We start from the raw sequence: 25,535 nt of genomic DNA on the forward strand, positions 1-25,535 counted from the left end.
GAGTCTTTGTATGTGTTTACAAAACTTTGCCTTCAACTTTATGCATGTGTGTTCATAAAATCCTGTTTATTAGAGTCTGTGCAAAGTCCAGCTCTGGCAAATGGGGGGCCATTCCCTCATAAAATGCTCTTAAAATGCATTGTTTTTTATTTTGTTTCTGAGCTTTTCCACATGTTTCTAACCAAAAAGCAGAAAACTAAATCAGAAGTTTGCTGAAGCTCCATTCAGCCTATCAGATAACACATTTATTTGTTTATTTTTTAACACAGTCGCAAATAAGTTAACCCGTTTAAGCCTCACACAGCTACATTTGTATTAAGTGGGTGATATTTTTGAGGCAGGTTAAAGCACACTAACAGAACCTGCTGAGTGGTTTGGTCTTGTTTCATATAGTGTTTGTATAGGCTGGTGTGACTGAGTGATCGTCATGTGTCATACCTGCAGAAAACCTCCACGCCATCCAGCTGGTAACACTGTCCTCCATTGAAGCAATAGTTGGGCAGCATGTCACACTGCGAGCGGCAACTTCCGTTTATCATCTGGTAGCCCACACGGCATCCATTTGGTAAGGCCGCTGGAGGGGCTACCACAGGGTCTTTTGGTACTGGAGCTCTTGCACCAGGAAATGACCCCCCAGGGAAGATTGAGCCAGACCCGGGAAGCTGTGGCTTGGAACGAGCAGGAGACCCAGCAGCAAGTCGGAGATCTTCATCGGTGTCATAAGCATCAGTTGTGGTGCTGTAGGTGTACTCATCAGCAGTGGGGGATACACCGTCGTCATAGGGTGTAAGATAGTCGTAAGTATCTGGCATTGCCCAGGAGGTTGTGTCGCCACCTTGCAGCTCATGGGCCAGTGATGAAGGTGAGGCGGGGGCGAGGTCTAGGTTGCGCCCACGAGAAGAGGGGTCAAAGAAGTCTACGTGGAGGACATCAGGGTTAGAGGGGTTAGTGGCGGCTGGGGGTGGGGCAGCGGTTGTGGTGAAAAGGTGGTCCAGGTCGAACACAGCTGTGTCCTTGGCATGGATCCAAGGTGGGTCAGTGTGTGGCTGACGCTCCTCTTCATCATCATCCTCCTCCTTGCCCTCGTCAACTCCCTGTTTGCGTGGGTTGCTAGGCAACAGATGCTCCGTCTCAGCTGAGTCGGGGCTGAGCTGTGGTGGAGTAGCCACACTGGCATCTTCTACTGTGGAAACCACCGTTTCACCAAACATGCCACTACTCTGCTCCTCCTCCTCGCCGCCACGGGGGATACGGCCAGCCCTTGGGGTCACGGTGCTGACTGGCTCAGGGGTGGCTGGGCTATTTATTCCAGTTACCACAGCAAACATTTTGTTGACTTTGATTGGCCCTTCCTCTTCATTAAGCAGGGAGGTGACATTGGACGCACTATCCGGCTCAGTGACATTGATCCCAACAGCGTTTCCTGCAAAGACACAGAAAGAGGTGTAAAGTAAACAGAAGGGAATTTTGGAATAGCAAAGAATTCCCACTTTCTGAACTCTCTGGAAGACGCCACTTGCAAAATCATCCAGAGTGAAGAGGCCCAAAAGTGTAAAATAGATGATCTAAAAAAAGAAAATTCTAATATTTTTAGTTTTCAGTTCAGAGACAAGGAATGTGGTTGAGTTTGTTAATTTTTTATGTGGGTTTAAAATGTAGTAAAAAGTTTTTACTAAGTAACATTTGGTAACAGCACTACAAGCTACTTTTTGATATTTTGCATTTTAATTTCACACAATACTTGATCAGAAGCCATCTGAAAGACATCATTTTTGACCACCTTAGCTGCTTCTCTTGCACAGCCTAAGTTTCTGGTGTGATTTAACTACCAATAGCATCTCTTGAAGTCATCATTTGAAAAAAAGGTGCCTTCAAGTTAATAAGTCATAATTCCACATTAGCAGAGTGCAACCTTTTCTCTCAGCAAAATCCGCTTCACTGCAAGAAAAAACAAATGGACATCTGTATTATTTCATTTCAGTTTAATCATATGATCAACACTGCAAAAACGAAAATAAAATACAGTTCTTCTGTCAAAAGCAGGTGTAAGCAATTTAGCCATTTAGCCCCCTTTAACTCTTATTCACTCATTACTACATCTACAGCGGCCTTTGTGTGAACTGCAGCCAAAGCTGTCAATCGACTCTGTTAGCATTTGAAAAGTGGCCCATGGGAAACGCCGCCTTACATAAATATCACTCTGCATTATGAATATTCAAGCCATGAAGGTGATATAATTGTAAACACTGGGGTTTACCATTATGCATGAATTTCTTTTTGAAACTGTGAGCAGAGTCATGCTTCAGTACCGCTTGAATGAAAACATAGAGTTTAATGAGGTGAAAACAATTTAGCTCCCGAAAAGAGACAAATTTGCATCATTAAAAACCTTTTAACCCTCCAATTAACCTAGCTGCTTTGACTTGTAGGACCTACACAGAGCCCACTCACACCTGGATGGGGGAAAAGGCACGGTCAGGATCCTGTTTCTTGACTTTTCCAGTGCCTTTAATACCATCCGGCCCTGTATGCTTCAAGAAAAACTGAACAGGATGGAGGTGGACCCCTGCCTGGTGGCTTGGATCTCCGACTACCTCACCGACAGACCACAGTACGTCAGGCTGAAGGACATCACGTCTGACACAGTGGTCAGCAGCACAGGAGCACCACAGGGAACTGTGCTGTCCCCTCTTCTCTTCACCCTGTACACCTCTGACTTCTGCTACAACTCTGAATTATGCCACATTCAGAAGTTTGCAGACGACACAGCCATCATGGGGTGTATCTGGGATGATCAGGAAGAGGAGTACAGAAGTCTGGTGAGGAACTTTGTCGCATGGAGTCACACAAACCACCTGCAACTCAACACCTCAAAGACTAAGGAACTGGTTGTGGACTTCGGGAGGTCTAGAGCAGGTCCACTGCCGGTTCAGATAGAGGGGGAGGAGGTGGAGGTGGTCAACAAGTACAAGTACCTCGGGCTGTGGGTGGACAATAAACTGGACTGGTCATGCAACACAGAGCACCTGTATAAAAAAGCCCAAAGCCGACTGTACTTCCTCAGGAGGCTGAGGTCTTTTAACATCTGCAGGAAGCTCCTGAGGATGTTTTACCAGTCGGTGGTTGCTGGAGTACTTTTCTATGCTGTGGTGTGCTGGGGGAGCAGCACAGCAAAGAAGGACTCATCCAGGCTGGAGAAACTGATCAGGAAGGCTAGCTCTGTGGTCGGCATGAAGCTGGACACTCTGGTGACAGTGGCAGAGAAAAGGACATTAAAGAAACTGATGGACATTATGGACAATGCCAGGCATCCTCTGCACACGGCCATTAACAACCAGAAGAGTCTGTTCAGTGACAGGTTGCTTCTCCCAAAGACAAGAACTAACAGACTTAAAAACTCCTTTGTCCCACACGCCATCAGACTGTTTAACTCCTCTCTGGAGGGGAGAGGGAGGGGAAACAGGAGGACAAAGGAGGGGGGAACAACTAAGCTGTAGTGCCTCTTCACCTCACTGTGCAATACCTTTTGTGCAATACTTTTGTAAATAGTCAACGGTGCAATAGACTCAATACTTGAAATGTGCAATTCACTTGTATTTTTATTTTTATTCCTATTTATTCTATTTATCCCCTTCGTATATTTTATTTATATTGTCTCTGTATTTATATATATGTGTGTGTGTATAACTCTGTAACTTCTGTCGGTGCTGTGCTTTTTTGGAAATCGAATTTCCCAGAGGAACCCACCCGAGGGATTAATAAAGTTCTATCTAATCTAATCTAATCTAATCTAATCTAATCTAATCTAATCTAATCTAAACTGTATGATTCTGACGCTGAGTGACTGCATTATTAACAGTGACTGAGAAATTCCATAAAATACACTTTAAAAAAAAAACAATGATCAAACTATGTTAATATTCCTTTTTTGGATATGTTTGTACTGCTGACTAAAAGGTGATGATAACCTCAATTCCCCGAGGATCCCGAAAGCCCCAAACCCTCTGAGCATGTTTTGATTTTTGGATGATTTAATTCACAAATATTTGAACCACTTTGTCACAACTTCAGCAAATAACCCCATTTTTATTAGCTCATTATAAGGCTCTGTGCTCTACATGTATTCCTACACTAAGTTGTCCTTAATTAAATTATAACAAAAGAGGCCCAACAGGAAATTTGTGCTCATGGACCCCCAACAGGTTAATCCGGCTGCAGTTACCACAGATTATTAATTTAAAGCCAAAACTGCAGTTTTCAAATTTCTTTTGTTATCATCTGGACCACTGTGTACCAACATCAGAGAAAGCTGTGCTCTAAGACAGGTTAAAACAAACTCCTATTACCAGTGTAGTTCCTCTAAATTCCAATGCAACAATGGGTTTAATGACCACCATGTTATACGTTATATGCAGCATACCTGCTTAGAGTAGAGATGGACCAATCCGATATTACATATCGCTATCGGTCCGATACTGACGTAAATTACTGGATCGGATATTGGAGAGAAATAAAAAATGTAATCCGATCCATTAAATATCAAAAAAGCACCTCACAAAACTTGCAACATGGCGTAACTCGGCTCATAACCATAGCACGTCAGAGCAGTGTGCTCACGTGATAGAGCGGCTGTGTGTATTTGTAGCCTCCCTACCAAACCGGCATTTCATCTCCGAGGAAGTTATCCCAGAGAGAAGTAAAGCAAGTGTGTAAGTTCATCTCTGAATGTTTGTAAAGCATTCCAGCGTTAAGCTTAACAACCGATTTATGGAGCGCCTCTTCTCTCTCCTTCCCTCTCCTGTTGCTACTTCAATCATGAAACTGATCAATGATCAGCTGATCGGCTTTTCTGTCGCAAGTCCATCTCTCTTCTTTGTTTTTGGCCCACTTTGCACCAGAAAGAGGAAACCAGCGGCTGAACAGCAGCAGCACGTTTAACCTTGATAAGCTATTGTTAGAATGTATTTAATATTACTTTCTACACCAGGATCCTTTTCTATGCAGCTGACAACTGGTAACTGTGCAGGGGCGGATCTAGCAAAGTTTAGCCAGGGGGGCCGATAGGGTATGAACAGGGAAAAGGGGGGCACAAAGACATACTTTTCTTTCTTATTCTCATTTAAAATGTCTAGCTTTTAATAAATAATTGTCTGAATCTTACACCCAAAGTTTTAATCTGATGTAAAATATATAGAAGTCCATTACTGTATATAGTAACTGTTAAGTCTAATAAACCCTAGTAAGCTATAGTACTTTTTCCTTTGGGAAGATACCATCTGTGCAGTCTGCAATTCTGTTGAAGAAAGATGTTGAATCTATTTAATTATTCTTGAAAAATAATTTATTTCTCTGTATTTTTTTCCCCACACTGCATCAAATTAAAGTTGATTACGTTGATTAAGCATCATGAGGTGGAGGGTGGGGGGTGGTTCCCTATTATTTTTTTTTTTGCTGGGAGTTTGAAACCCTATTAGTTAGGTTGCTTAATATTTCTGTTAAATACTCTTTAAAATACCAGAATAGGAAGGATGGAGTAGGTTTAAGTTTATTAGATTGATCATTTTAGCTGAACTATGAAATATTTTGGGTGCAGTGTATTTTTTACATACAGGTATAACAGAATAGCTTTAGTGTTGTTGTTTATTTAAACTTGAGTATGAACTTATACAAAATGCAGCAAGATATTAAAAAAACAGTTTTATTGATTAAAAAACACTATATCGGATTCATATCGGTATCGGCAGATATCCAAATTTATGATATCGGTATCGGTATCGGACATAAAAAAGTGGTATCGTGCTATCTCTACCTTAGAGATTTTTACATCTGACAATCAGAAAGCTTTTAAGGTAGTTAAATAACCTTGATGAGATGAACTGTGCTGATAAAAAAGCCAAATCAACATCCAAAAGGTGGAAACTATCTTTTTCACCTCATGCAGTAACTTTGCCTTAAATAAAGCTCCCCTTTATGACCTGGCTTGTGAAACAGCCTTAGCTAATAAAAAATTGTGTGCATCCAGAAATAGAAGAAAAATGCTGATCCCAAATAAGCCGTGACATCAGAACTATTACTATGAAATATTAAACCATCAAGGGACTGAAACAGGGGTTGGGAACAGATCACCGAAAACATCACCATCTTTTTGTATGTGACCTGGCCCTGTAAGCAAAGCAGCACAAAGTGAATGCTTATTTATGGGTATCTAACACCAATGTACTCTGCCTATCACCAGGAAGAGGCTTAAATTCAGATCATGGGAACACAAATATTGGCAACGTAACAAGAAAAACTGAAGGAAATGCAACATCTGTTGTTAATTAACTACATACATATTCAATAATGATTCAGCTGGTCCTGTTTGCGCTTTCCAGAGAATTTAAGTTTCACAAACCAGTGATCCACACAGTGACTTCACACGCGGAGCTTATTTGTCATTACAGAACGAACAGAGTGGGCTCAAGGAGGCTGGCTAGTAAAACAAATCAAAACGAGGCATGATTGGCTGTATCCTTATCCTTTGGTCGATTACTTCATCCGAGGGTGGCTTGTTGAGTCATGCAGAAAGCTGCTTTGCTGCCGCTCCCTCTTTGGATTAAAAGAATAATTCACTAATGTCTCTGAATGGTGAGGAGCTGGGATTAGGGATTACAGGACTAGAGAATGGAAGGGATTTGGGGGTGCCCTGCAGGGGGGAGGTGATGATCTTGGGGAGACTCAGACAAGACAATGTCTCGACAGCTGTAAGAAAACTGTAACCTAAATTTGTAGTGCAACATGCCATTTATACCGTAAATCATAATGAAACATTGCACTTCATTTTCAGAATGAGTATGTGCCAGTTCTTTCCAGTAAACCAATCACAGAGAACCTCCCAACTGATCTCAAACATAGAAGTAATGTTCTCGACATGACTCTTACCGACTGACACGTTCAGCCGTCAGTTGGTAAATAGTGGAATTTTTTTCACTAACGTCTCTGCTACTATATCTCCTGCTAGTTTTGCTATAAGCCACTAATTGATAATGAAGTGTTTTAATAGAAATTTACATTGGAAAACTGTTTCTTTTAGGCAGGTAGTAGTTTTATTCGGAGGAAAAAAAGATAAATGAATAATGATAAATAAATAAAATGGCTCTTCAGTCTCTTTTGGCAGAGACACAAGTCATATCAGGCTGTGACTCAGACTAAATTTGTTACGGCGATGGTTTGATTTAGTACTCTAGTTTATTACATTTTCCTAGATCCAACTTTCTGCTCAAATGCAATAGTAATGGTTCCAGTCAAAAATATTTTTCCATGTTAAGACGATAAGATTTCCTAATTAACTGACTACTGTATCAGAGACCAAGGCCTAGTCAGCTCCAATAGAAAAGAAAACATTATGCACAATGAGTTTTTAATAAGCACAAGATATTAAAAAGGTCTTCTGCATGACATATTTATCTGAAGAGAGATCATATCTGCTTTATAAGAAAAGATCGTATCAGCCTGGAGTTTAATATTAATATTGAGTCTGACTGCAATATTCACCATTTATTATCTGCACTCATAAAAAGGACTGACATCACATTTATGTAACCTGTTTTGGGCATGCACTAATTCAAGTCACCAAAGTTGAGTCACCAATGATCCCCACACAGTGAATAAATGCACTGTTGGTCCTGTAAGGAGCTTTGGCTAACAGCCTCCTCCAAAAAGCATATGTGAGGATATCTGCGAGGATCTTTGCTGACTGCTGTTAATCTCAGATGGTGAGGCTGTGGGCATTTTAATCTCTAAACGTTTTCCTGAACACTCGGTGTTATCTCCACTTACACAGCGAGAAGTTCGTTAAATCTCATTGCCACCAAAATTTTATGACTATGACGCGATGTCTGACCAAAACAAACACACGCCCTTAGATAGTCAGAAGCTGCAATCTAATAGTGGCGTCACTTCACAAGTGCAGAAAAAAAAGAAACATCTGGCTACTGAATATTTTGGTAGAGAAAAAGATTAAAATATCTGAAAATTGTAACTGCCCAAATGACATGTTTAATTATTGAAAAATTACCACAAAATTACAAATAATGAGCCTTGAATATGATAAATAAATAAAAAAATTAATAAAATATGAAAACTGTAGAGATAGACTGGCAAATTTATGATTTATAATTAAAAATATCACATCAGCACACATAAGTATAGGACCATAATTCACCTGACTATGTCACTTCAAGTTTAAAGCTGCAATATCATGAGATTGGGGCCTGTTGTATGTAAGTTCAGTGTGCGGTCTTATCATGCTTCTGGGATCGTGAAAACCTGCAGATACTCCCTCAGACTCACAATTATATTCACTGTATAGTAAACAAGATCACACAGTATGTTCAAAGACGCAATACACTGCACTAAAACAAACTAATCCAAATAAGCGCACGTGCGTAAGGCTCCTTCCAAGCGGTCCTGTCATCATTAGGCAGTAGGCTGTCACATCAGCTGCAAGGTATTTGACAGGTGGAAGCCTTCAGTTTATTCAAAGATTCTTTTCTGGCGCTGCAACATTGAGCTGCATCTTTGAAGCTGCGGTCATTCTGGGGCTAATCCCTCCAGCAGTCCCTCAATGTACTGCTGTTTAACACATCAACTGAGCAGCCAGGGGATAATATGCCAAAACCACAATCTCTCTATTGCTCCCTCACACACATTAAAGAAATGGGCTTCACAGTAACTACACAAAAACATTTTACATGCCTAATATTTGATGCTCACTAGAAAATTAGGATTTAAGATGCGTGCATAAACACACTGCCTTTCGTTTGCTTCCCATATCTCGTGCTCTTTGTCTACACACACCTGATGGGAATAGACTCACCGCATGACAGCTTGTGCACAATATCTGAGACAGACAGACAGTATTCGACATAACATACTCCTCCTTTAGCTGCTGCAACAAACCTGATGAATACAAACCGTACAGGCTGAGAAGCAGACAGTAATGGCTACAGCACAACCGTAGATAATGACAGCAGGGTGATGGTGAGAGATGATGACAAGGGAAGAGAAGTAACACAGTGACAGAGGGAGGGGGGGGGGGGGGGGGAGCTCAAAGAAAAACTAAGGGAGGGGGTGACAGTGTGAGGGATGGAGTGAGATGGTGAAAAAGCCAAAGTAAGAGTGACAAAGAGAGAGAGAGAGGAGGATACTTTCATGGTCTATGAAATACTCTTGGAGTTTTACTCTCACTATGTCTGTCAGTAGCCAAAGTGAAAAAAGTACACTGCAAAGATCTCCTATCCACTCTGTACTGTCAGCTGTCAGTCACCTTAAATCTAACACTGTTTCTGCTGGATAATATTACAGTATGCTTCTGGTTCAACAGGCAGTGCTTAAAGACCACTGGTGTGTGCATGCTTGACAGCATTTGCAATTGGTACCATTCAACTTACACAAAATTGCATTAAGTCTCCAAGAGGTTGAACTACTATGATCAGATCAGATCCAGAGTCTGTGACGTGTTTTGGAAGAATATGTACACTTTAGTTTCTAGTTCCACATTTAATATTCAGCTGTAGTCAACTGTACTATCAGTGCTTTGCAGTATCATAGGTACACAGGTCTCCACAAACATGTTGAATTAGCAGGGTGATTTGTCGTAGGCTTTCACCGACAGTAATTGCAAGGAGTCGTGACAGGCATGACCGAGCCTTTAGGACAAACATCTCTAATGACTTGTCACTTTGTTACCATACGGGATGTAAAACAGCACTGACATAATTCTGTTGTGAGATATGAGTAATGACAGGACATTACGGAAACTGGATCTTAACATTGCTTCATTCTTGGCAGCTGTTTATGAGCCAGAAAAGCGTCATTCTGAATAAAAATGGAGGATGGGTGGAGCACAAAAATTACCGAAGCTGAGGCTGGCGTCGTGCCAGTCTCAAAAATTTTGGAGCTTGTCATTTGACAGTTTTTAGTGGAATAGAATAGAATAGATCTTTTTCCGTCACTGTTATAAGCACAATGAAACACAGTATAAGTCTGATTTGTAGGATTCAAAGAAAGAAATGAGTTCGGTTAGTTAACATTTTGTTATATGACAGTTTTTCTTATATTCTCAGTTCTTTGCACAAAGTAGATTTGTAATCAGCTCTCCTCACAATCTTTTGGGGTAACTTTACACAGATCTCATGTAGCCAGTATGCCGATATCCACTAAGCGACTCTACAAGAGCCAAACCTCTAACTTAAAGCCTGTTCTCTACTCTGCACAGTGAACTTTTCACCAGCAGTTTGCATCTCTAAAGCTTGAAATCAATGTGGATGTGCACTCGCTTTACTGACAGCTGATGCACTTTACTGACTGACTCTGCATTATTCAGAATAAGCATTTTTTTCTTACATCTTTACATATGCAATGTTGTGCAACCCGCCTACAGTAATTAAAAAATGAGTAAGGCACAGCCACAAAGTTTCTCATACTGTATCACCAATGAAAAAACACTCCAAAGAAGAGTAGAGCTGTTGCTTTAAAACTGTAGTTGCTTTAAAACTACTTGAAGACCTGTTCCTCTACACATGAAAGATAACTTTGAGCCCACATTCCAACTGCTAGACGCTGAGTACAGAAGGCTCATCTACAAGTTGGCACACTCAAACTTGTTTATGCACAATAACTTCTGCAGACAGAACTCATGCGGTCTGCTGTTTGAGACCACAGTGGTGTCAATGTGCCTCACTGTGCATCTGTGGACTGGGCTCCAGTTAAGTGCAATTGTCTTCCTTTCAATGGCTCATTAGCTTAATTGGATTAACGAGGAGGAACCGTTTGACAGACAGCTGGTTAAGGAGCTGCGTCTGTGACAGCCCGAGAAAGTAAGTTCTGCATCACATCGGTACACGGCATGTTTATCCCACAGTTGTTCTAATGAGCTGCAGGTAATGTAGAAAATTCACAATTTATACAGAATAAATATTTGCTATTCAGTGGTGGTATAAGTCACCTGAAGTACTTTAGCATTTTTAATGTGCACGATATCCACAACTAAATTAATAAATGGTATAATCAGGCTATGACTTATTGCCTTGTCTAAGACTCATACATAAGCGTTTCATTGTTTATGTTCATGCCTTCAGAACATAAGAGGAAACTTAAGAACAAAAGGACCAACGTTTATGTAAATGCTGTTACAGAGCTGTTTACCTGTGGGCTGCGATAACCCAGTCTGTGTATGTGTCATTAAAAACTCAGATCTCATTATGATTCGCCGATGATAGAAGCACAACCTCCAACAAAACTAAAAACTAAACATAGAATTTCCATAACACATCAAAGCAGCCACTAACAGTTTCATCACACAGTCAGTTCAGTAGATGTTCTATTGCTTTTAATCATGTCACTAGTGACATCTTCAGTTCTTTTATTGCACATTCAAAACTCACCATTTGTTGCTTGGACCTTTTGATGGTGTGGCTTTGCACCCTGCACTTTCTAGGATTAAGAAATGTTCAACCTCAGCTTTCACACCAAGAATAAATGGAAAGTTCTCAAAGTACACAGAAGAAATAAATTCACCCACAAATCAGCCGAGCAGGGTACATCATAGAGATCGTCAAAGGTTTAGAGCAGATACTAAAATGGACAAAAGGCCTGTTTTACAGTATCATTTTCTCAGTGAATCACACCTCTAAAATTTGGTTGACATTTGAACTTTGGTATTAAGCTGAAAGTTGTCTCATCTTATTTTTAAATCAAAAGTGAGATTCGTGAGTTCATGAGTTGATAACATGGGGATATTTTTTTTTTTTTTTTGCATTTTAGCAGAGACTGTTTTGGAAATTAGTTTTCAAAAGTCCAACCTTTTGCCCCTGCTCAAAATAGTTTACTCTATAATACAGTAGGGTTTGCATTAAAAAGAAGAACTTAACCGAACGGCCTTATACCCGAGTAATGCCACAAAACTGGTTAACCTAAGCTGCAAGGTTCAGTCAGAGAGCGTCAGTACAGGATTTTGGACTCTGTCAGGGTCTGAGACACACCAGTTGAGGCTCAAATGAGAAACCACCGAAATAAAAGAGCCTTTGTTTGTTTCCCTCCCACTTCAAATGAGACAATTAAACAGCATTACGCAAGATGACGCCTCACGCCGCATGTCTGTGAATCTGTTTATGGTTGTGATTTTGAGTGTGTATGTGTCTGTGCTGTCTCTCTGCCAGCACAGCCCACTGGTAATTGGGGTGGCTTCCAGCTCCCCCAGTGAAGGGTGTGGATGGTCATAATGAGAAGAGAGAGTTCGGCTTTAGTGTGTGTGTGCGTGCGCATCAGACTGATTGTTAGGGGGTGATGGCGCCTCAAGGCCAAGTGCTGTTAGCCTGTTCTGGCGAGCTGCCGACCCTCAGGCTTCGCCCTTTGTTTAACCCAGATCAGTTTGGAGAGAGGAAGCCACTAAACCACCCACAGACCTAGGGGACTCCGACTGGCCTTGACAGACTGTAAAGAAGAAGTTGATTGATAGTGACAGTTAGGGCCCGCCAGTCACTTTGGTGACCCAGAGTGGACTTTGAAGGTGAAAGGTTGGACAGTGGACAGATGACTAGAAAGGCTTGTAAGCGTCCATTTAAGCACTGTGGTGCTAAACTGCCCATGATGCTGTTTTGGTGTGTCTACATTACAGTATTAGCTTAAAATTTGAAAGCATGTAACAGATTATCTGTAATCACTTGCTCTGCCAAGAAAAAAGAAAAGGAAAATTGGAGGCAGTGTAAGTTTATTCATCAGTCATAAAGTGCTGTGGAGTTGGGTTGGATGTGGTGGGCAGATAAAAAATATCTACGAGGGGAGGATCCTTGCAAAAAGCGCACAAAGTAGTATTTGTGTGAACTAAATAATGCAAATTGTATTGAAAAAGGGAAATCCTGAAAAAATCAGCATCTCTTTAAAACGAACTAAAGGTGAATAATTACATGGTGCTAGTGGGAAGAGAACTGTTTCTCAAATGGTATTAGTACTCCATATTCTCAGTCTTGGACTCTGTTAAGTAGCTATGAGTGACTAATAGTTGAGTGACTAAAAAGTGAATATCTATTTAATTTTTACTGGATCTTCAAGCAGTCCCTTGGATCATCTTTTGTCTGTTTATGGCCCTTTACTTGACTTTCGCAAATAGAACTCATTGCATTAAAAAAAAAAATCCTGTAACCTACTAAATCACACAATTTTGTTATTTTGATTGAAACTTCTCACATTTATCTGTAAATATTTTAGCCAAAATCTAATCCAAAGGTGAACAACACAAACATCTACAGAAACAAAGATTGCAAAGTAGCGTAACATAACAGGCATGTTGCTGTTAAAAGGGAATTTTTTCCCCTCTACATATAATATTTTGTGAGGGGTTTGACATACCAAAAGCATTTGAAAACCAATAGACTGAAAAATAACACAAAAACTGACATGAGTTTCTAGTTTTACTAGGACAGTTCACATTTTTTGCTTTCTTGACAAAAAATGCTTTCACTTTGAATACACCCTTATCTAGGTGGAATATTTGCCATTCATTTTTCATAGTTTATTGGATTAGTCATTATGGATTTTAAAAAACCCCCACTACAAATAGTATCTTTGCCTTAAATAAAGATTCATTAAAAACACAGCAATCTAACTCCAATTTGATCATGTAGTCATGATAAAACCCGAATCTATCCCCAAAATGGTTTTCCCAAGTTGTTAAAGGCAAAAAACAGGACTTTGGTGTTTTTCTAGTAGTGACTGGATGTTATTCACAGGAATGAGATGATTCTGTGAAGGCGCTGGCACAGAAGTGACCACAGAAGAGACCAGTGAAGCCCAGTGAATGGTGATGAAACAGAGTGACTGAGAGCCTCTTTAACTCATTCTCATTGATCCCAGCTTCAAATACCTGAACCACATGAGAGCCACAGACACATTCCTCATCTCTTATCCCATTCCCACACTCGTTCTAACGAATGGGACACAAGGCCTCTTTATCTTTACTCGTGCTGCTCATTAATATCGACATAAAGCAGCGTTCTGCACTCTGCAACTGTTTTTCCTCACTCTCTCTTATTTTTCACTCATCCATTTCCTTTCCTATTCTCTCTGACCTGCCATCTCCTTACATGCTCCTAACCTCCCCACATCTTACATCATAAATATTACTCATCATGTCATCCCTTCCTCCTTCACTTTCCCTTTCATTTGTGCAATTCTTCCTCTCTATCACCGTCTCTTACCGGTAATTTTCTCTGATTCACACTGATTTCTCTTTTCCAGTCTGACGCTGCCTTTTTTCCCTTCCGTCGTATAAATCCTTTCATTTCTGATTCTACAGGTGGTGGGATGGAGGAAGGATGTGTTGCCATGGATACACTCTCAGCCTCTCTAGGGTTGATGTAGTGCTCTGAACCCAACAAGAACGACATACATACACATAAAACATACACTAACACACTCATGGACAAACACACACACATGCACACTAAATAATACAACATTTGTCTGTGAAGGTTGATCTCAAAGTTTTGTGCACATTTGCTCACACATGAGCTTTTCCTCCACCTCTTTTCATTTCAGTGACAGATTTGGTACAAGTCCATATACGCATCTAAAGTTACACAGTTTGTTTTCCTCCTCTGCTGCAACAAATATGGGTTTATGAGAGCGCAACAGCACACTCAACACCCTCATCTGAAATTTGAATGCCAAATTTTTTGGTATTAATTTATGAATGGTGAGCGGGAATTTCGTACAACAAGGATATCTGCTGCATCATTTTAGGCAGTTGCATTTAGGTGCCTTGAGCAATGAGTGGATGATTTCAGTCTGCTAGTAATTTGTTACCATTGTACAAGGAGTAGCTGGATGTTGCATGTGGACCTTGTTTCTGTCACTAGTATTGAAAAATGGTCAAACACTCGAAGCAACTTGCCCTCTGCTTCCCATGGAGACTACAAAAAATGTCATTATAAAGACTGCAGCCAGATCAACCTTAACTCCCACTACAACCAGCTCACTCCAACTGTCTCACTCATCCACACCCAACAAGTTTCTTATAAATTGGGGTCAAGTATTAAGTTTTGTATCTCATAGTTTAAAAGGGAGAGAGAGAATGATCAGAACGCTCCTCTACAAGGACAATTTATTTCAACGCTTGTAGAAATTTCAGGTCAAATAGCATTGTGTTCAACATATAGCATTGTGTGAATTAAGCAAAGATCACACAAAATCATTGGTACTGACAAAAGAGGCAAAAAAATGATTCAAACTGTTTTGACATTTACTAACTCAAAGTCAACTTACTCAGCTTGTAGCTGCCATTAGAATGACACAAACAGGAATTTTCTTATCTTATGTCCTTTGTCTCTACCTTTCAAACTCCTTACATATATTTCAAAAACTGAAGTGTTTTTTTTAGTGTTTTGTTTAAATGACAATGATCTGGTTAAGTTTGTTTATGTGTAAATAAAATGTGTCTTGATGGAAAGTCATCAAAGGTATGACGTCTGTGAAGGTTCTCAGTCACTCAGGTCATCGTAGTCTAAGGAGGTTGGAAAGAAAAGCGTCTGGACTTCCTTAAGTTGCTTGAAGACGTTTCACGTCTCATCTGAGAAGCTTATTCAGTTCTAAGGTCAAACAGTGGAGGGTTCCAGACTTGAGCCCTGTAGGAGTGTCCCCCCAAGAGGGTCAAGGACCCCATACTGATCCTCTACCTAATCACATGAGCCAAGGTGTGAAAACGGGTGTAGCTCGCATTCAGCCAAGGTTTCGGGTCAACTCATTGTGAAACCTGGCCCTACCCTATCATGTGAATTCCTAAGGTCAACAGGCCCAGGATGTGAGTGGGCGTTAAGGTGTCTGGGCAGGGATCTCAAAACTGGGTTATAGATGGCAGACAGTAGGTGTCGTAAGCCACCGCCTCTGTTCAAAGATGGTCGTTCACAGTGGACATAAATGGTATGACTTTTGTTTTTTTTAATTAATGGGATAACAATAAACATCTTTCAATGGTCCAAACACGTAGCCAATCACAGCAAGAACTCCATGCAAATGCTAGATAGTCTGTTTTGGAAAGCTTGGGAAATATTTAAATATATAACTTTAGGAGTTAAATTGGGTCTGGGTTCACCAGCTTGCAGAAGACGATGAATAAACATGAAAAAACTGATGTTTTGACCCATCCATCCACCCCAGCCTACTCCCCTCATAGTTATTACAAAAGGCAAACCTGTTTATTTTGCATGAACCACAATGCTGCTGCATGCATGAATGAATCAGTCAGATGTACACAGATCAGCATTTACTGTTAGCAGGACCTATATCTATCTGGACATTGTAATATAAGACTCTGATGCTGCAGACCCTGTGCTCATTAGTGTCAGAAATACTGGATTTAAAATGTTTTTGTCATGTTACCATGACAATTTCCCAAAGCCTGAAATCAGTTTTATTAAGACTAACTCTGATTAAACAATTTATTTAATGTCCAATCACTTAATGTGCTTGATTGGTGATAAAGACTAATTGCCTGCCTGCCTTGTGTGATACTAGAGTTTACTGTCATGCAAATTTGACCGTAAACTGTGAAGCAAACATCACACAATAGGAAAAAAAAAACCACTATGTAAACTATATAAACCCAGCTGCATAATTATGTCCTTTCCTTCCTGGTTGTTAGCCACGACAGGTGTGTGTGCGTCTGTGTATACGCTCACAGTGGTGTGTGATGGGCAGACTGAATGTTAATATGACAACCTGCAGTAGAGGCGGGAATGCGCACAGCCAGCTAAGGAGAGCTGGTGCACGAGCATGAACTCAGTGACTCGCATCACCAAGGACACGCTCTCAGACAGGCAGTCTAGCACCTACATAACACATTAAAAACAAACACATTTTAAGAGAGATAGACAGTAGAAAGCTGCTACTCTGTAGTACTGGTAACACAAAGAGACAGGTGCAAGCCTACACACAAGCGAAAAAAGATCTGATTCATCTTTCATACATTTTTCCCCTTTTGCCTCACACACACACTACCTGCATAAAGACAGAAACATGTAAATTAATGTTCAAGGGTATGCAGAGTTTGAGTGCGCCAACTCAGCACTGCAAAGGAAAAAAAAAGCACACATCCTGTATCATATTGTCTTTGAGGGGGGAGAAAGGACAGAGGCACCCAATGACTGTCAAACTGCTCATGAAACTTTGTCAAGGATTTTCATGACTCTCTTTAGTCAAAAAAGAAAAGGAAAGGAAAAAAACGGCAGAGGATCAATGCCAAGGACGGTTACTGACAACAATCACACCTGTGAGTCAGAGCTGCAGCAAAAATACCTGGGCACAAGGATGATGACATAAAAGGGAAGAAAATGAAAATAGAGGGACACAGGTGAGCTTTAGCAGTTTTTATCTGTTGCAAGATTACCAGTTTCACCATATCAAAGGCAGACCGTTCTCACTCCAGCATATCAGTTTAATTCTTCTCATTATTCTGTGGCAATTTTTAAAGCTTCAAGGCTATGTAAGAATATTTTTCCCATGTTCCTCTTTGTAAACCCAACCTATGTTGGGTACTTCAAACAGTGCAGTGTTTTAGCTATGAATGCAGGTGACTATTGCGTTAATTTATATTACATACTGTACTTGTCCTGATACAAATAAACATTACACTGCAAAAAACAGACGTCAATGAACACCACCAGCCTGGAAGAAGAAATGTCAGATGTGGGCTGTAATTCACAGGTTGTGGAACAAGGAACGGCGAGTGTAGGTGGACTCTGTTAATTCTGCTGCACTTGTGGACTCACTTTCTGAGCTCTTGTTTGAAACAATAATATGAGCGACACTAAGGAGCAGCTGTTCCAAGTGCAGAGGTGGGTGGTTTATTTAAATGCGACAGCCCTGAGACTGGGCGTCTTAATAAGTATGGCAAAAATAACTCCGCTGTCACTTTGGTGATTTTGTCTACAAGAACAAATTAAGTCATCGCACCAAATGTGTGGAACTGATGCAGTAAATTTGCACGTTCAATCACACTCCAACCAGCGAAACCATTTAAACTACCATCAGTGAATAAATGTGATTACATTCAGCAGGAGTTCTGGTATCGCACTCTGCATTTATCTTCATGTTAAAGAGTTTTTCTTGCAGTATTGCTGTTGTTCAATTTTTTAAAAGCCACAACTTTTCTCAAATAAACACAAGAACCTTTAGAAATATGAGACTGACTGCCCTTCCAGAGATACCCAACAGTTTCTGAATCAATTTATAATTTCTTTACTATGCATAATGAAAACACTCAGTGGAAGTTCACATAAAATAACTCAACATACTTTGCGTTCTATTTTCATAGCTTGCTGCTCCATTTGGCTCAGTGTCTGCTTTTAAGGACATTATTCACTTGTGACCTCAATAAGCAAAATCTGACATTTAGTTTTATTAACTTAACAAATTATGCTTGTGTCGTGATGTATCGCTGAAACTATAAGCAAACTGGTACCACTTTGCCTGGAACATACAACACACATTTTAGACTTTTTGTCCTTTTTCACTGGGCATTGCTACTTTTCGACAAATCACACACACACACTTTTGTGTAGAGGACAGTCTGTCTGCACACACACAGCAATGCCAATAAAGCCTGGACAGCAGCTGGTCGGGTCAAGCCCGTGGCCACCTGCGTATGCTAGCAGTGATCTGTGGGCAGATCCAGGTGTGAGGATATTTCAGGTAAGATTAGGATCATATAGGTTCCTAACAAACAGATTTATCTGGGATGAAACACATAATAGCCAATGACATGATAATGCTTTGTACATAAGTCATCACATGTATAACTGTAGTCATATAACGCTTCCTATACTTGGGATGCAACTTTGCATTATTTCCACACACCACCAAACAGTAAGTAAGAAAGAAAAAATGCTAAAAGTATCAAACAGTACCTTTAAAATACTGCAAAAGTGCACAACTTCAAAAGTTAACATAAAAGTTTCATAACATCCTGCTTGACTTATATCGTAAACTGTGGGCAGATTCACTTTGTGCTGAATACTACTTTAATCAAATATCCATCTGTGCCCTCATGTCAGCCACTGAAATTCAGATCTGTGGAATATCATCACTGTCGGTCACTGGGATATGTATGCTTCATAATACCAGGGGATGTTGCTTTGATATCAGCTAGCCTTAAATCAGCTGACAGGAGCAGATCGGTGTAATACTTTCAGCAGGGCTGACTCTGTGTTATAATTGGCCCCGAAATCCAACTGAAACTTTTCAAAGATTTGGTTATGTTGCAAATATGTAAGAAACTGATTTAAAATTATTTTTCCAAGACTTCGAAGAGGAAGAAAAGTTAAGACATAGCTTGGTAGCTGTTGGGTAAGATGGGGTCTAGCTGGTTGTTCTTCACTTCAGCAGGGGTTGAACAACTGCCTGTTTGAAGAGAAATGATAGACCTAGAAGTGCTGATGAAGTTTATTTTTTAAGATTTCAAATGAGACTTAAATCTTGTCCTGTTTCCATTTTCTTTCTGATCTTCTGCTAAGAGCTCTAGTGGCGTCACTGATCCAGGGTGACTGTTTAGGCCTGGGATTCTTCGGTTTATATGGAGTATGATTCTCCATAACTGAGGAGCAAGTGGTGTTTAATAAATTAGTAAGGTCCTCAGTGCTGGGATAGGGCAGGGGAGCCTGTACAGTCCAAATATCTAAGGCGGCTTTGAAGGCCCCACAAAAACTGTTAGCAATGGAGGAATTAATATAATGTGACTGGCGGAAAGGGAGATGTGGTTTTTGTAGGGGAGAGAGGGAGCAGCACATCAAAAATGACAGAGAGCTGGTCTGATAAACAAGCATCAGTTATGTTTGGATTAAAAACTGGAATACCAGATAACTAGGTCTATGGTGCAGCCCAGTTTGTGAGTGTGTGCAGAGGGATGTGACCTTTATATGAACTGATGTGAGTCTCATACAGAGCATTAAAAGGCAAGTAGTATTGTTAATGATATGCATCACATCCAATGCAATATGCAATCCATGTTTTTAATATGTTAAAGCTTTTTGTGTCACTTTTTCTAAAGCATCAAAATAAAGCTACTAAGTGTATTACAGGAAATAACACAGTCACAGTGAAGTCACAAGCCCTGGTACTCCTTCAGTCAGTGCCAAGCCTGGATAAATGAGGAGGGCTGCATTGGGCATAAAATATAGAATAGAGGAAAATGATATGCTGGGGTTACCTCACAAAGCGATCAGCTGAGAGAAGAAGTTGAAAATGAATCATTTAAAAACAAAAAAACATCTTCAGAGTGTTGCATCACAGATTCCTTGTTCTGATTCAAGGAAGACAAAATGGATATCACTGCTGTCTTTTCATTTTCTGTCACTTTACTAACAAGACCGCTTGTCGCGGCTAATTGCTTCCTGAACTGCTCTTTATACACAACTGCAGCGTTTTGGAAACGCCAGCCATCAATCCTGGCTGCTCTGCATGTCCACGACACACTCATGCCAGCTCAGATAGAAGATATGATGCAATATATAAAATCACATCACTTTCTGTACTTTCTTATAAAACCTGGAGTGCATATGCAAACTCTGAACATGTAACAAGCACCAAGGCTAACTGTATATGAGCTGCAAGGTGGCATGAAGAGATGAAGACTGCTTCTATGTGCTGAGTTTAGACACTATTGTTTCTGGAGCCAATACTAAATTGGCTCCACTGGAAATCAAACACTGCGCCGAGTATGAAATCATTATCCAGAAATAATGAATAGACAGTACAAATAATGATAACATCTACAAATTAGAGCTGGTAATAAAAGACTACGTCCACTCTCAGTGGACACAGACACACACATGCATGTATGGTCAGTAGGCGGAGAACCACCAGACTTGGCAAGAAATGTAAGCATTAGCCAAAAATCCAACCAACATTTTGAACTTAATGGAATTCAAAGCGCGATCGCACATTATGCCCGTGATATGAACACACTGTTCAGTGGATGTGTGTGGTTTCCATGGAGACCAAAAGGTGGAGGATGAGCGAGTGCAAAGCCATTGTTCACCAATAACCAGAGCATAGACGGAGTAAATTTTGTGTTGCTTGCTTTTTAAAATAAAGAGGCTGGACTGGGTTAGTGGAGTCATGGAGGGAGGATTTGGCTTGAAGATTAACCCAGTGCACATCAAAGATAATCTGTCAACATGCAGATATGTGTCAGCAGGCCAGAAGAGAAGAGACACTGAGAGAGGAGGGGGGAGATGAAGGGAGAGCATAAGATGAGGAAAGGCTGCGTAGATTCATGAGATTCATTACAGAAACAAGCGCTGGACACCGTTACGCCATCCATCACATATCAACCACCTGAAATGCTCATAGGGGATGGGACGACGGGAGAGACGGCGACATAAAAGTGTTAAACACACAAGAGGGAGGAGGATTGCAAATGGCCACGGGAGAAAAAGACGACAGCAAATGAGTGACGGGTTTCTGGTCGGCTGTCATCGTCTCAGCACAGTTGGCCTTGGTCGTCTGAGCATCAGTCACAGATGTGGGGCAAGCTGCCGCCTCCTTATTCACCGGTGAAGCGAGAAGATGTGATGATGATGATGATGATGATGTGCGTGTATGTGTGGATGGAGAAGGAGGAGGGGGAAGGATTGTTAGCCCAAGGTTGTTTTATGTTGTCTGCACCACATCAGCTGACCTATTTTTGTTATCCATCCACTTAAGGTTGAGCTGACACCAAATGCCTGCTATAGTGTGGACAAAAGACCCTAAATGAGTTATTGGTACTCAAGTTGAGTTTAAGGTGATCAAACTGTATTTTATTACCCTAAAATTCTTAGCTTGACCCACAAAGGTGATGATGAACAACAGCTGCTGAACGAATTATATTTTCTTACTGACATTTGAGGGCTTAAGAGGTTGAATCATTAGCTCATTAGCACCTGGTGCTAAACTAATATGGTGAATTTGGGAAAGAATATATGTGTTCATCATGTTTAGCTCAAAGCAGTGCTGCCCCTACACTCTAAAACAGATGATAGTGTAGCTGTGAGGAGATTTTTTAATGATTCCACTGCAATAACTGATTAATATTGCCAAAAAGATTTAAGTTTGGAGTCGTGATGCAATATCAATACACACCTTTAAGGGAACTTCTTAATATTCTGACAAATGTGCATACAGCAAAGACACCACTGAGTTACTGCGCCCAGATTAGAAATAGTTCCAGCAAATAATTTTAGAGATGCATGTAGTTGAATGTTTTTAACTTTTAGGGGGGGTCCAGTTGTCCTAGAAAGCCTTGCAGCATTATTAATCCTCACATATAACTTTGCTTGGGATAAATACATTTAAAAAAAAATATTCATTTAAATGAATCTAAAGCTCTATCATCAATGTGCATTACATTGCATGGGTAAGGTTTGAAAAACTTTTAAAATCCTTTAAAAACTGGTTTTCATCATCACACTTTAGTGTGACAAAGCAGGAGAAACGGCCTGCTTGCATCCATGACATTAGTGCGGGAAACTGGAACAAAGGCTGCTGAATGAAATGACATAATTTGGTCGGAGGGTTAAGTCATTATTTTTGTTCGGCTGCTGCTGAATGTGTAGAAAGCTTCCAGACACATTTATGGATTTTGCTCAGTATTAAACAGGCGGACAATAAAATATGTGGCTTTAACCTCACAATCACACTCCATGAATTTCAGCGAGCGTTATGAAAGGAATCAGCCAGATTATATTAGATTATAACGCCAGACTGATTCCATCTCGTGCACGCTCCTGCATTATTAATCTGACAGCAATGTAGCTCGGCCGTGCGCAATGAATCTCAGACAAAGACACACACACACACACACACAGGCAGAGGCAGAGAGCTTTCTTGTCTTTTTAAATGTTTTTTCCCCTTCCTCTCTGTGTATCAGAATGTCCGTTCAGATCCCTTCATGAATTATTCATCAGGTCCCCCCCGGCCCTAATCCTCGCCTTTGTGTCGCTGTAGTGCCAGTGCGCCTCCAGGGAACCGGTTTACTGCATCGACTGGACGCTGTCACTGCCACAAATCTCTAAATTCTCCCAAAAATGTTCCTGCTGCTGCTTAATGTGTGCCCGCAGTGCTCAAAGTGATGATTTACTGAGTTGATTTGTCGGTGACTGACGTCCAAAATGCCGCCGTGTCGGTGCATCGGCATGTCTTTAATGCTGGAGCCAGTTAAACGGTTTTTAAACCCTCCCCTGCTGCATAATGACTTACATTGCTTGCAATACTGAACACTGAGAACATATAGTCGTATACTTCTATGACATCCCCATATAAGCCCTTCCACAGACTCACGGTAATATTTTAACTTATGTCTTAACACCCCCTCTTGCGCCGTGTCCGTATGGGTTTAAATTGACCCAGTTGTTGCCTCCTCTGGTGTTTCCATAATATATTCACGAGGACTTAAATTGCCGACTCGTGCGTTTATCCTGACCTGATTTTGCTTTATGCCATTTTTGTTTCTCGTAGCATCTCCATGACATCCCCACTGGGACCTGTGTTCAATGGTGAGCTTTCCGTGACCTAATCAGGACATTTTCTCTCCTAAAATGTAAAGATTCACACGAAATTGCACAGGAAGCCCTACAGCGTGATGTCCAGGTGCCAGCTGTTTTACTGTCAATAAAATGTATATATTTATTTAACATATAGCCCATTTTCGACGACGCATCCTCCGAAATCAGATTTATTTCAGATTGCATTGATTAGAAAATGACCAATAAAACGTTATTAATATGGCACCCAACTGTAGTCTATTGAGTGTGAAGTGTTGCCTAACCTACAATCAGATCCTCACTGACCTCCTTTCTGGCTGCCCTGTGGGAGTGTGTTAAGGTACCCTGACTTGCTGCAGCAGCAAGAAATTTAACAAAAAAAAAAAGAAAGGAAGAAAGGAAAAAAAAAAAAAGAAAACTCAAGGAATAAAACATTTTGAGGTGATTAAACTGGACAGTGAAGGGCAGTTTCTTACCGCGGACAGACAACGGGATCAAGTGCAGAGCCAGGACGCACGACAGCAGCGTTAGTCTCCAGCATCCCGTGCAAAAGATCGCTTGCTTCTCCTGCATCCTTGCTGTAGAGTGATAGGCTTTGATGGTCAGACGAAAGAAGAGAGAATCCTTTTTGTTATAATTTTAATAACAAGAGAGTTCGGTGGAGGTTGCAAAAAGTAATCCGGACAAGTGGAGCTGCTGATTTGCGTGCGGTCTAGACTCAAGCCTCCCCGCGCTTCTCCTCCATAGCCGCTTGGTCTCAGCTGTCTCCGCGTATCTGCTCCGTTCTTTCACTCGCTTGTTCAACGCAGTGAGGCTGGTTACGGCTCCATCGCCAAAAAGCGGCGGTCGGAGACGGCGGTGGTGGGGTGTTGGTGGTGGTGGAGGCGGGGGTTACTTTTGGGGGAGTAGACGCACGCCGTGGCTCGGTTTAGCTCGGAACGGATTGGTGCTTTGGGCACTTTGTGACTGAGAAGGGAACAAACGTACGGCGGTGTGCAGTGCGCTCGGCAGCCTTCTCATCATCTGGGGAGGAGAAAAAAGGGCCGGTGATGCCCCCCTCCTCTTCTTCCCTACGCCCCCATCCTCATCCCTCCTCCCTTCCCTCCCTCGTTCATTTCCCCTTGAAGTCTCCCTACTCCTACTCCCCTCATCCTCCGGTTTCCTAAAACTTTCCCCGACTTTTTCTATCGCCAAAGCCCTTTTATCCATCTTGCTTATCCATAAAACATTTTGTCTCCCCCCATGTATACATCTCCTACAATATTCTTCCTTCCCTCATATTCCATTTCGCCCCCTTTCCAGACCCTAAACCTCTACTTTTGCCCATTATTGCTGCCATCCTTACAATTTTCTCTGGCATTATTTTCCTCCTCACTAAGTCAAAAAAAATCTTAAAACACAAACAGAACAGAGCAAGATGTATGGTAAAAGTTCAAAACAGTTAAAACGCTATGGATAATAATCTGTGCTTGACATAAATTGAAGTTCGCACAGCCCAGGCAGCTACAGGTTTAGTTTATGATTCCTAAAGAAGTGCTTTGACATCTAGGGGAAGCATCCATCCCCAAGTTATCAGCTAATCAGCTGTAGTAACTCACTAACTGATGGTACATTTACTGCACACATTTAGCTTGGAGGACTGATTCAGTCTCCTTCACTGAGCAAAGAGGCCTACTACACCTGATGCTGGTCTTTTGTTGCCTAAGCATCTCCCACTAGCACGCCAACCATTCCCAGTACTGCTGAATCTCCCACAGACCACATAAATCTGATGGACTACACTTTCCTCAAGCTTTATATATATATATATATGTTTAATCCTGGCAGCTTCCTCTTCTTCAAAATTCTTGTCTTTGTCTCTATTCTTTCTAAATCCATCCTCTCTCAAAACACATTCCCTCCTCCTTTCTCCATTCATTTTGAACTCTTTTTTCTCTAGTTCCTCATCCTAAGGCACTTGCCCTTTCCCCTTTTTTCTAA

The 25,535-nt window shown here is 41.0% G+C and overlaps 1 protein-coding gene across 7 annotated transcripts in view; it reads right to left on the bottom strand.

The window, feature by feature from the left end:
* cspg5a (chondroitin sulfate proteoglycan 5a) overlaps window positions 1-24,571 on the bottom strand; it is a 61,108-nt gene extending 36,537 nt beyond the window's left edge. For all 7 annotated transcript variants that reach the window (XM_085423722.1, XM_085423720.1, XM_085423716.1 and 4 more), the window contains exons 1-2: window positions 24,032-24,571; window positions 439-1,423 (exon numbers count right to left, since the gene is read on the bottom strand). In XM_085423722.1, the coding sequence (XP_085279848.1) occupies window positions 439-1,423; window positions 24,032-24,128 (1,082 nt within the window). In that variant the 5' untranslated portion in view covers window positions 24,129-24,571. The remainder of the gene's footprint in view (window positions 1-438; window positions 1,424-24,031) is intronic.
* Window positions 24,572-25,535: the final 964 nt, after the last annotated feature.

Source organism: Rhamphochromis longiceps, linkage group LG11 (assembly GCF_057381845.1).
Source record: "Rhamphochromis longiceps isolate RC_006_pf linkage group LG11, R_longiceps_female_GT1.1, whole genome shotgun sequence".
NCBI classification, from domain to species: Eukaryota; Metazoa; Chordata; class Actinopteri; order Cichliformes; family Cichlidae; genus Rhamphochromis; species Rhamphochromis longiceps.